General features: G+C 44.4%; 1 protein-coding gene across 1 annotated transcript in view; it reads right to left on the bottom strand.

Moving 5' to 3' along the window:
* The window catches only part of AP1M1 (adaptor related protein complex 1 subunit mu 1), a 149,364-nt gene that overhangs the window by 52,265 nt on the left and 84,651 nt on the right, over positions 1-12,448 (bottom strand). The window contains exon 8 of the mRNA XM_082243511.1: positions 11,460-11,531. Coding sequence (XP_082099637.1) covers positions 11,460-11,531 — 72 coding nt within the window. The remainder of the gene's footprint in view (positions 1-11,459; positions 11,532-12,448) is intronic.

Below are 12,448 nucleotides of genomic sequence, written 5' to 3'. Positions count from 1 at the left end.
TATAATATAGGATTTTAGGACACTAATAAGTTCCAAAACTGAAATCATAAACACTCTCTCTGCTTAGTAACAGTGACAGCCAATCCCCTCTCAACCCTGTGAGCTGTAGTTAGGGAGGGGCCTATCTCTTTTCCTGCTTGTCTGCTTCTCTAAATAAAGTGAAGAAACATAGGACAAATTCATTTCAGAGTTGCTGACTTTATTTTACCATTTTTTAAATTTGACAATGAAAGGTATGCTATCAAAAGAAAGGTCTAGGGGTCACACCAAAAATATTAAAACCAATCTTTTCAAGGATAAAGAAGCCTAACAAGGTAACCAAGAGGTAAGAAACAAATTTGATGATAAATAATTATTCAGAGGGTATTTTATGGCTGATTTAAAACACGGGTCAAAACTGACCCCAACATCATGGATAGTAACGGAATTCTAACATAAGAGGAGGGCTAAACAAAGCCGCGCCACTAGGGGAGCCGCATCCAAAGAGATCACAGATAAAACTGCAGCCCCTACCAGCTGGTCCACCAGCTCAGGAAAAGCAGGGGTGAGCGGATCTCCCTCCAGGTCACGGTGTAAAAGCTTAGCCCACTCGGCCAGTTTGCGACACCAGGGCAATGGTGAATATCGGCCTCAGTGCCGTACCAGCCAGAGCGTACATATTGCGGGTCACAGCCTCCGCCTTCTTGTCAGCCGGATCCTTAAAGGCCGGGGACTCTTCAACCGGAATGGTTGCCTTGTTCAATCTGGAAACCGGAGGGTCCACCACCAGTGGAACAGGTTTAGTCATCCCCACTCTTTAGCGACAATTCTGTCAAAATATGCGGGGAAAGGAAACACCTTTGCCAATCTGGATGGCTTGCGAGTGCCAAAGGGAACCTGAGCCTCCATCGCAGCTGCGTACTTCCATCTTCAAGATCTAACGCACAGATACAATCAGTGCGTCCAACAGCACCTTTTCCTGCGCGGTTGCAGATGTGGAGTCATCCTCATTATCTGAGGATTCCTGGCACGTGGTCGCAGACCCAGCAGGGTGACCCACGTTCGCGGGGGCCGAATCAGATTCAGGATCTGATGAGACAGATGAGGCAAAGGAAGGCGGAGGAAGCTTTTTGCTAGCCCATCGCCCGAAAACCACCTCCACCTGGGTTACAAAGGACTCCAGGATCGTCATCAAGGCATTGATGGATGGTTGGGGCCTGGAGGGCCCCGCAGGCTCAGAGAGGGGGTCAGGTGGGAAGATGTGCTCCAAAGACTCCATGAGTTACCAGGGGGGACTCCACAAAAAGTGCAAAACACTGCAAAGGGACAACCCCCCACCGTGCTGGCAGCATCACCCGGTCGCCAAGCACCAGCACTAAGCGATTCTCAGCAGAGAGGGAGAAAACCCCACCAGACTCACCACCCAGCAGAAACCGGCACCTGCATCCACCAGGCTAGTCTGCACTCCACGTGCGGAAATCAGGAAGTGAAAAGATTCAGGAGTCAGCACCAGGGGATGAGGAGGGGCTCCCACCCCCAAAATCGCTGCCAACAGGGCTCCACTGTCATGGCTGCCGCTATTTTCAATGGCAAACCACTGCAAAATGGCCGGCGGACTACATAAACATGGCCAACGTGCATAGAAACAGGCTATGGCAAAATGGCAGCCCCAAGAGGCTCCCAGGGACCCAGGAGGGATTCCTAGGCCTCAAGGACAGACCCAGGCAGGACGTGGGGCCCTGGCAGGAGCACCCACCAGGTACGACCCCTCCCCGCACAGCCGATCGACTGGTCGCCCGCTGCGCACCCCCGGCCCCCATCTCCAGCACAGCGCCCTGCCCCCACCCCAGGAGGTGGACCAGACCACCCACACAGCCCCAGCATAAGTGGGGGGAAGAGGTTGGGGGACAGATGAAAGGGGGGTGCTTGACAGGAAGGAGGGGAACCTGGGGGTCAGACTGTCCCATGAAGGGGCCCACGTCCACCCCAAAACCCTCCAGGGGGAGAGGGGGGCAGCTACTCACCATACCAGGAATCAGGCAGGCATCGCCCCAGACAGAACCCCTCGCCATTGAAATGGGGGGGCTGTTGGCCAGAAGGAACGCTGCGACTCAGACCGAGACCCGGTCGTATGTGACCTGGCGAGGAGTTTTAACTCGCAGGTAAGCCCCCGTCCAGTGGGGCTATGTCGCGGCCAACCTAGCGCGGAGCTGAGGTCTGCGCGCACTCGCTGGCCAGACTGGGGTGACCACTGGATCTAGATTATCCAGCCCGTCGCCCAGCCCAGCAGTTCATTGTAGAACTCACAGGAAAAAAAAACAGGGGAAAATATTTCTATCTAAAAAAAATTGCCAGGACTAGAGATCCCAGCAAGGAACTAGGTCCTTACTCCTGACTAGGCACACACCCTAGGACTACCCACAGATTATTTTTCTGCCTAGTGTCCTGCTCCTGTAGGGGGCTGTATAACCCAATGGTTATGAAGATTAGGAGCTGTGTCAGTCAATGAATGAAAGAGAAATTCCTTTTATCGCTCTCATACAGTACAGGACTTGTATCAATTGGCCATGGGATGTACCCAAGCAAGAAATTCAGGGGTGGGCAACACCGAAAACAGGAAACTGCCAAAAGGAAAAACAAGGGTTAAAAAACCCCGAACAAAAAAACCTCAGATAACAGCTAGAAGCTTCTTTCAGCTGAAGCTTGCATCAGCCGAGGCAGTCTGCCCTAAGGGTGTAGGCCCTGCAGAGAAGTTGCTTGATCCACCTGGCAATGGTAAAGCGGAAAGCAGGATACCCTTAACCCTTAACTCTCATACCCACAGACAGAACAAGGAGGGGCTCAATTTTGCAAACAGAGACCATGGCTGTCTGGTAGTCCCTGACCATTCAGACCACATCCAGGCAATGTAGGACAATTTCCTTGTCATGTTTTTTGGGCAGGAAAAAAAAATAAATGAAGGAACAGTATCCTCACGTAAAAAGGACCTTGAAGCAGTTGTACATCCTTCCATATACCCAGTGAAGTGACCGGCCTCAGGTGATAAACAGAAATGAAACAAATCTTCCTACATATGTTTTACCTGTATCTTCAACCCTCTCTTCTCTACATATGTGCTAAATTATAAGCTTGTCAGAGCCCAGAAAAAGGGGGGGGGGTGTAGAGAGCTGAAGTTACACTCTGCAGAGCTCAGTGAGAAGAGCTCTGAGAGCAAATTGGAGGGAAAGGACACAACCCCTCACAGGAACAGAGCTAAGGCTATCAACTGGAGATCCCTCTCATCACCATTTTTCTCTTGGGGTCAGGAAAACATGTCAGAAGGGATTTATGCTGATGGCAAAGGAATGAAGCAGCAGACAGAAATGACACTAAAGCCCCGTACACACGCACCGATTGTAGGCTGAACGATCGGCCGTCTTTTGTCCGGTGCTGTCCTGTCGGTTGAAAAGTGCTAAAGACTGCACACGAATTTTGTCGGCCAACAATAGCCGACTGCAGAAGTGATGTCATGTGATGGTTAACTTTCCGTGTGTTTTTTCTTCTCTGAGCATGCCCAGTCTTGCTCATCTGCTGTTTGTCGGCCGAATTCTGTACTGACTGAGGAACAATCGGCCGTTCTGGTGTTGGCCAACAAAAATTTTAAAGCCTGCACACCAGATTCTGTTCAGCCGAAAAGTCGCAGTCGGTTGTCGGAAGCATCATACTAACAAGCCGACAATCGGCCGATCGGACGTTGGCCGAATATTTACGGCCGGCAATCGCTACATGTGTACGGGCCTTTAGTGCTCTTAATTGAGAAAAGTACACACTATAGAGGGATAGGATTTGTTCATATTTCACGTCTGAGGTTTACAACCACTTCCCACTTGTAGGACGTCATATGACATCCTGGAGTTTTAGTGGTGATATCTGAATGATGCCTGCAGCTGCAGGCAGCATTCAGATATTCTTTTCCACTGGCGATTCCCTGCACAGTAAAAACAATCATAGCGTTCAGTTGCTTGCTTGTTTTTACAGGCAGCGGGATGCTTCTACCGGCTTGCCCGTGCAATCTGTGAGCCAGAGAAAAAAAAAGTCAGGCTTTTTTTTTTCTCAATTCATGAAAAAATTGCTGTGCAAATACCATGTGATAAAAAGTTGCAATGGCCAACTTTTTATTCCCTAGGGTCTCTGCTATAAAAACATATACAACATATATATGTTATATAACATATATAATGTTTGGGGGTTTAGCGTAATTTTCCAAGAAAAAAAATGTTTTTTTTTTTATGTTTCATGTAGGAGAGGAGTGCCAGAATTGGCTTGATCTGGAAGTGGTTAAGTAGAAAGGAAGGTTTTATTTCTCAAAATCCCTTGTCCTTGTGCAAAAGAAAAGGCGCTGTACAAGAAAGAAACATGCCTAACTTATATAATGGCTATTAGGAAGGCAACCTCACAAGTGAGGTCTTTCAAATGCATTGGTTCAAATTGGCAGAGGTGGGGGACTTGAGTAACATGACTTGACTTAAGTCAGACTTAAGTCACCAGTTTGAGGACTTGCTTGACTAAAATGAATAAAAGACTTGACTTGACTTTGACTTGGTATTCATGACTTGACTTTGACTTGAGACATATGACTCGAAATGACTACTTTTTTAAGTTATTAAATATTTGCATTTTCTCAAGATGTGTTAAAGCAAAATGAATGTGCCTGTTATGTTTCTGATTTTTAGGACACTGGCTGTTTAACAATGGAAATACTTAACATGTTTTTAGTGACTGTGGTGTTTAAACATGACCGGACGAATGATTTTGAGTTGTTTGGGCATTCAAAGTGTTTCTTTAATATGCCAAGAAAAAGCACTAAGCAGTTTTGTTAATGTTAAAAGTCAGTGGTCAAGAAAGGTTGTGTTTTATTTTCAACTGATTTAAAGGTGAAAATTGGGGTAGATCAGTATTTTGACTTGATTTGTGACTTGACCAAAATAAATGACTTGACTTGACTTGCTTGACTTCTAGCAGGGACTCGACTTGCCTTGCTTGCTTTTCGCCACAGTAACTTGGGACTTGCTTGTGACTTGCACATGTGTGACTTACTCCCATGTCTGCAAATTGGGGGGGTCTCTGAAGTGCAGAGTACCAGGTTTAGATTTCAAAGAGAGACAGGAGATTGCATTGGAGGAATTATATGAGCAGCTCCCTGAAGAAAAATCTTGATTAGAGTTTGTAAAGCAGGAGGCTTCTATAAGAGAATGTATAGGGCAGAAACCTGCCCCTAGAGGGCTTGCAGCCCAAGACATTAGTCGAGACCAAATTGAAGAAAGGCTAATAATACAAATGACACAGTATTCACTAGGGTTCAGCCACCTGTCTTCACGCCATGCCAAGTCTTCCATGGTGGTAAAGTTGGACTTTCTGGCTCAGAGTAAGGTGGGAACAACAGTCAGAAGTACCCCCTTATGCTTTAAGATATGGATTTCAAATGCCATGTTATTGAAGCCAGCAGCTGAGAAGCAGAATACAAAAGGAGGCCTTGAGCCAGTAAGTATGGCCAGTTTGGAAGAGGCACACACTCGTCCTCTCAAAGTCTAAATATGTCTCTGTTCAATGCTCTGGGCCAATTTGTGCAATGGAGAATCCCTGAAACGTTTTCCCCTTCTGTCCTGCACAGCAGTCGAGGAAGGGTCTTCAGATAAAAGGCATAAACCAGCTTGAATTGAGTCCAAAGAATCACCAGAGAATCTATTGAAAATGCTAGGGGATCCTTGGTCTTGGCCACAAACTAGTTCAGCTTGTTAAAGTTGGAGGCCAGAATGTTCACATCTGGTTTTCTCCATCTTTGACAGAGGTTTTGAAAGATCCCTGGGTGCAAAGACCACTCCCCCCGGTCTAGTCGTTAACAACTTAGGAAGTCCACCTTCCATTGTCTAACTAGGGAAGTGGATGGTTGAGAACATGGGAATGTGAAATTCAGGGGAATGTGAAATTCAGACTAGTTTCTTTTAGAGCAGTTTGACTTCTGGTGCCCCTTCTGATGGTTTATGTAGGTCATTGCTTTTACACTGTTCGAGTGCACCATGACTAGGTGACCTTGCAGAAGAGAATCCAGTATTGTAGAGATAATCTGATGGCTCACAGTTTAAGAATGTTGATGGGAAGCTTCAACTTCTGTTGGAACCATGTCCCCTGGACAGTCAGCGTGTTGTACCCTTCACCCGAGCCCGTAACACTGGCATCTGTTGTTACCACCATCCTGGGCATGTGAAGAAATGTCTTTCCCCAATTCCAGGGCAGGATTGGAAATCCACCAGGTCAGGGAGAGATTTGGCTGGACAGATGCACTGCGAGATATAAACACTGAGGTTGCTTGTTTTACGTTGTGTCTCGAAAGAAGACTACCAACAAGTCTAGAACCATCATATTGAAACAGACAGAGGGGTGCCATTCTGACCTGAGGGACCTTAGGAAAGCAACTTTCTTTTGAGTAAGGAAGATTCTAGTTCGGGTTGTGTCCAAGATAAGATCCAGGTACTCAAGACAATATGAGGGCTGGAGAGCAGACTCTGGAAAGCCCATTGTCCAGCTAAAAGTTGAAAGGAATTGACTCATCCATTGTATGTTGGTAGACAAGGTTGTGGCTGAGGGGTCCTTCAGCAAGAGATCATCCAGGTAACCTGTGATATGAATGCCCTGAGTCCCCAAACTCCAGAAATGCAGAAAGCACTTTTGTGAACACTTAGAAGTACAGAGAAGAGCCCAAATGGTAGAAATACAAAATGGAAGGGTTGGTCTCCCACAGAACAATGCAAAAAACATTAATGTAAGGGGATGACGGGGATGTGAAGATATATCTAGATGTACAGTATCTCACAAAAGAGTACACCCCTCACATTTTTGTAAATATTATATCATATGTTTTCATGTGACAACACTGAAGAAATGACACTTTGCTGCAATGTAAAGAGGTGAGTGTACAGCTTGTATAACAGTGTAAATTTGCTGTCCCCTCAAAATAACTCACACAGCCATTAATGTCTAAACCGCTTGCAACAAAAGGGAGTACACCCCTAAGTGTAAATGTCCAAATTGGGCCCAATTAGCCATTTCCCTCCCTGGTGTCATGTGACTCAGTGTTACAAGGTCTCCGGTGTGAATGGGGAGCAGGTGTGTTAAATTTGGTGTTATTGCTCTCACACTCTCATAATGATCACTGGAAGTTCAACATGACACCTCATGGCAAAGATCTCTCTGATGATCTGAAAAAAAGAATTGTTGCGCTACTAAAAAATGGCCTAGGCCAGTGATGGCAAACCTTGGCACCCCAGATATTTTGGAACTACATTTCTCATAATGCTCATGCACTCTGCAGTGTAGTTGAGCATCATGGAAAATGTAGTTCTAAAACATCTGGGGTGCCAAGGTTCGCCATCACTGGCCTAGGCTATAAGGACATTGCCAAGACCCTGAAACTGAGCTACAGCACGTTGGCCAAGACCACACAGTGGTTTAACAAAACAGGTTCCACTGAGAACAGGCCTCGCCATGGTCGACCAAAGAAGTTGAGTGTATGTGCTCAGCGTCATATCCAGAGGGTTGTCTTTGGGAAATAGACATATGAGTGCTGGCAGCATTGCTGCAGAGGTTGAAGGGGTGGGGGTGGTCAGCCTGTCAGTGCTTAGACCATATGCCGCACAGTGCATAAAATTGATCTGCATGGCTGTCATCCCAGAAGGAAGCCTCTTTTAAAGGTGATGCACAAGAAAGACCAACAGTTTGCTGAAGACAAGCAGACTAAGGACATGGATTACTGGAACCATGTCCTGTGGTCTGATGAGACCAAGCTAAACTTATTTGGTTCAGATGGTGCCAAGCGTGTGTGGCGGCAACCTGGTGAGGAGTACAAAGGCAAGTGTGTCTTGCCTACAGTCAAGCATAGTGGTGGGAGTGTCATGGTCTGGGGCTGCATAAGTGCTGCTGGCACTGGGGTGCTACAGTTCATTGAGGGAACCAGGAATGCCAACATGTAAGGTGACATAGTAAAGCAGAGCATAATCCCCTCCCTTCGGAGACTGGGCCGCAGGGCAGTATTCCAACATGATAACGACCCCAAACACACATCCAAGACGACCACTGCCTTGCCAAAGAAGCTGAGGGTAAAGGTGATGGACTGGCCAAGCATGTCTCCAAACCTAAACTCTATTGAGCATCTGTGGGGCATCCTCAAACGGAAGGTGGAGGAGCGTAAGGTCTCTAACATCCACCAGCTCCATTATGTCATCATGGAGGAGTGGAAGAGGACTCCAGTGGCAACCAGTGAACTCCATGCCCAAGAGGGTTAAGGCAGTGCTGAAAAATAATGGTGGACACACAAAATATTGACACTTTGGGCCCAATTTGGTCATTTTCACTTACGGGTATACTTACTTTTGTTGCCAGCGACATTAATGGCTGTGTGTTGAGTTATTTTGAGAGGGACAACAAATTTACACTGTTATACAAGCTGTACACTCACTACTTTACATTGCATTTCTTCAGTGCTGTTACATCAAAAGATGTAATAAAATATTTACAAAAATGTAAGGGGTGTACTCACTTTTGTGAGATACCGTATGTCTACTGATGGCAGAAATTACCCATGTTTGAGCAATGCAATGACAATTCTTCCAGATCTTGTTGCTTCAATGCAGAATTTTGGCACACAAAGGAATCGGTTTAGAGATTTTAAGTTCGGTATTAGGCAAATGCTCCCACTTTCTATCTTGGGACTGTATAAAAGTTTGAACAAAAAATTTGAAACCATTCTTCTGAAGGAACAGATACAACCACTTCTTTTGCCTGAAGTCGGTGTAAGGCAGTCATTGAATCTGCCTTTTGGTCTGAAGCTGGCAGACTGGAAGGCAAAAAAGAAGGGGCAAAAATAAACTATCTTGCATTCCTTTGAAAAAACAGTTTAGAGCCAGAGGTTCAGGGACGTCTTGGATCCAGAGTAGCACAAACGCCAACTGGTGTCTCTTCATTGAGGAGTGGGGGTACCCCATCTATGCGAGGATGGCTTCTGGGTAGGATTGGTGTACTTGGAAGTCCAGGGCTGTGGCAAGCCTTGTTTTTGAGGTTGATAACTGGGAGAACAAAAATGTCAATTTTTCTGAGCAGTAGTAGCCATAGGAGTAGGAGACATAGGCTTTTTCTTGTGACTTTGTTGATTTAGCAAGGGATAATTCCAAGAATGAATTCACTCTCAAAGGGCATGTGTAGAAAACACTCTTTACAAGAGAGTGTTCAACAGACCAATTTTTTAACCACAAAATCCAGTGCATATGCAGAGAGAAAGGGACAATTTAGAGACTTGGCAAATATACATTTTCTATCTAGAGGGCATAGCAAGGCAGAGGGCATCAGCTGCAATTGTTTTAAGAGAGCAGAAACCTCAAGGACAGGTTTCTGGTCTCTGTTCATTTGTCTTGTCCAGTTAAAAATATACTGCCAAACAGACATTACAGGTTACAGGGTGGAACCTGTAAGAATATGGTCTTTAAAGAAGAAATATTAATAATTACTGAACCAAAATGTCGATGGCATCTGTCAAAAACAAACACCAAGACTAATGAGGCATTTGTCTAGGGCAAAAGTATTTACAATATTTTATTTCTTACTACCAATTTGTTTAATAGCAATTTACGTTATCATATTGGTACATTCTGGTTCACAATTTTTCATATCACATAAAAGAATGTTGTAGAGATACGCGTGTAGCAGCAGCATATTAAAGGCAAGGTTCATATATTTTAAATAGGAGAAGAAAAGCTTTTCCATTCTTTAGAACTGTAAAAAAAAAAAATCAAGTGCAGTGTGCAGGTTAAAAAATAATTTGCTGTTGAGTAGCTATTGACAAGGGGAGGAACGGCCATTTAACTTCAGGAGAAGTACATTTATGCTCAAATATCAAAGCAGTCAAGGAGGTATTGATAAGTTAATGGATGACATGGATGACCTAGAAAGTCGCTCATGGGAAGTAAAGCATGAAACCCAATCCCCCAAACACTTGCTGAATTTAGCAGAAAAACTTCTGGCCTCAAAGGTTATTCTATAAAGAGGTAGGACAATATTCACTAGTTTTTTCACAGAAATTAAAATGCAATGGTGTTGTAGATGTCCAGTGTAATGCATTAGAAAGCTTTGAGGAAGCCTAGGAGTGAACCAAATTGGATTAATAGCAGTGATAACGTGGGTTGCTTCCTGAGCTCTTACTACCAATTTATATATATTAAAAAAGCAAAACATGGAATCTAGTTAAGGGTACTTCAAAGCACATCCTTTAACCACTTCCCGCAAACCGGCGTACGTCGTCTTGCAGAAGTGGTTGTACCGGGATGATGACTGCAGCAGGCATCCACCCCTGGACCATTTTGTAGAGCCGGCGATGGGCTTCCAGAAGATAGCAGCAGCTCGGCCGTTATCCCAGCGAGCGAAGGGGATGTGTCGTCACCCCCCCCCCCCCCCCGCCGGGTCTCCGGTCTTACCAAGCAACCAGCCGACGCGTCCTCCGTCTGGCTGGAGCCTCGAACAAAGCCGGATTCGGCTTTCAATCGGGCCTCCGATCATATAACCCGGAGGTGACGTCACAACCTTCCTTCTAGTTTACTCGCTGTAAATGGCACCAATTTAAAAAAAAAAAATATCAGTACTCAAAAATGCCAATTTCAAAATTTTGAATACTTTTAAGTGCAGTGGAGGGGTCTGGGGTATTTTAGACCCCTGATCCCTCCATAAGGAGTACACGTCACTGCCTATTACTGTCACAAGGGCTGTTTATTGCCTATGACAGCAATAAAAGTGATCAATTTTTTTTTTTTTTTTTTTAAACCGTGACAAAAATAAAAAATTAAAAAAAAAAAAAAAATAGGAAAAAAAAACGTTTTTTTAAAGCGCCCCCGTCCCTGTGAGCTTGCGCACGATAGAAAAACGCATATGCAAGTCGTGCCCGCAAATGAAAACGGTTTAAATCACAGGTAAGGTATCACCACGATCACCAGAGAGAGCAATAATTCTAGAAAAAGGCCTCCTCTGTAACTCTAAACTGGTAACAGTTAAAAATTTTTAAAGCGTCGCCTATGGAGAGTATCGCAGTTTGTCACCATTCCATGAGTATGCACAATTAAAAACCACAACATGTTAGGTATCTATTTAGTCAGCATGACATGTTTCACAATATACAAAAAAAAAAATTAGGCCAACTTTACTGTTTATTTTTTTAAATGCAGTGAAATTTATTTTTTACAAAAAAATTGGGTTGGAAAGACCGCTGCGCAAATACTGCAATGATCACCATTTTATTCTCCAGAGTCTTTGCTAAAAAAAATATATGTTAGGGGGTTCTAAATAATTTTCTAGCCAAAAATACTGATTTTAACTTGTAAAAACATGTGTCAGAAATAGGCCTGGTCCTTAAGTGGTTAATAAAGGAAGTCTTAAACAACTAAAATAGTAATAAATGCACAAACCTTGATCATGTATTCAATGCGACTATGGGAATGCTTTTCTATAACAGATTCAATCCAGATGAGTGGTTTCACCTGAAAAAGAGTATTCATACCAAATAAAAAACCTTTTATTTCTCCCAAAACATACAAAATGAACTAGTTGGCTTTTAAAGTATGTAAAGTCCAACTTTTCTTTTCTAGTTTTGAATAGCACAGAGAAAGGATAAAACCCCTATCAGGTTAGTTTTTGCTGTTTAGGTCTCGCTAAGGAGATCTGTCCTGGAGAAGCAACAGGAAACTAGAAAACTTACAATTTCCGGGGAAATTGTGTGAAGTGTTCTTGCCGCCAGTCCCCAGCTGGAGTGGGCGGAGTAACTATGTGTGTGTGGGAGTGACAGCAGTTTGTGTGGTGTGTGGTGGTTCCTATGGCAAATCACTCTACAGCAAGGGCAGAGAAAAGTGGTTAAAAACCAAACTGCTCCAACTTGCTCACTTCACTGGCGGTTGCCATCTTCAAACGGTTGTAGTTTAAAAATTATAAAATCTGAAATATTAAAAATGAAGGCACAGTCACAGTTTAGAAATTGCCCTTCAAATGTGAGGTGGCTAGAGTGGAGTTTCAATAAATGTCAATGGGCGGCGTGAGTTGCAAACAAATGGTCATATTGTGAAAACTATCAGGACTATGGCTTAGCCGTGGACATTTTTAGTGGCAGCAGGGATAGCTGAACGTTTTGATATAAGATTTGTATAGGTGGGCTTGAAAATTAGAGTGGTGGCAGTTTAGAAATCATATCCTGATTTTTCAGCTCACAATCTAGCTTTCCTGACAGACTCCATGGCAGCATACGTTTGGGTAGGCCCCGCCTCCTCTCCTACCTCATAGGACCCCACTCCCATAAATCTTTGCTCCCTTTCAGCATCCGTGTTCTTTTTTCGTCCTCCTCATACATACGGTGTTATGTTCCTACTATTTCAAGTCCTATACCTTGAAGCAGATTGGGTCGTGG

Source organism: Pelophylax lessonae (genome assembly GCF_965119305.1).
Source record: "Pelophylax lessonae genome assembly, chromosome: 1".
Taxonomy (NCBI): domain Eukaryota; kingdom Metazoa; phylum Chordata; class Amphibia; order Anura; family Ranidae; genus Pelophylax; species Pelophylax lessonae.
The sequence above is the reverse complement of the archived record's forward strand: the minus strand, read 5'-3'. Positions and strand labels throughout refer to the sequence as shown.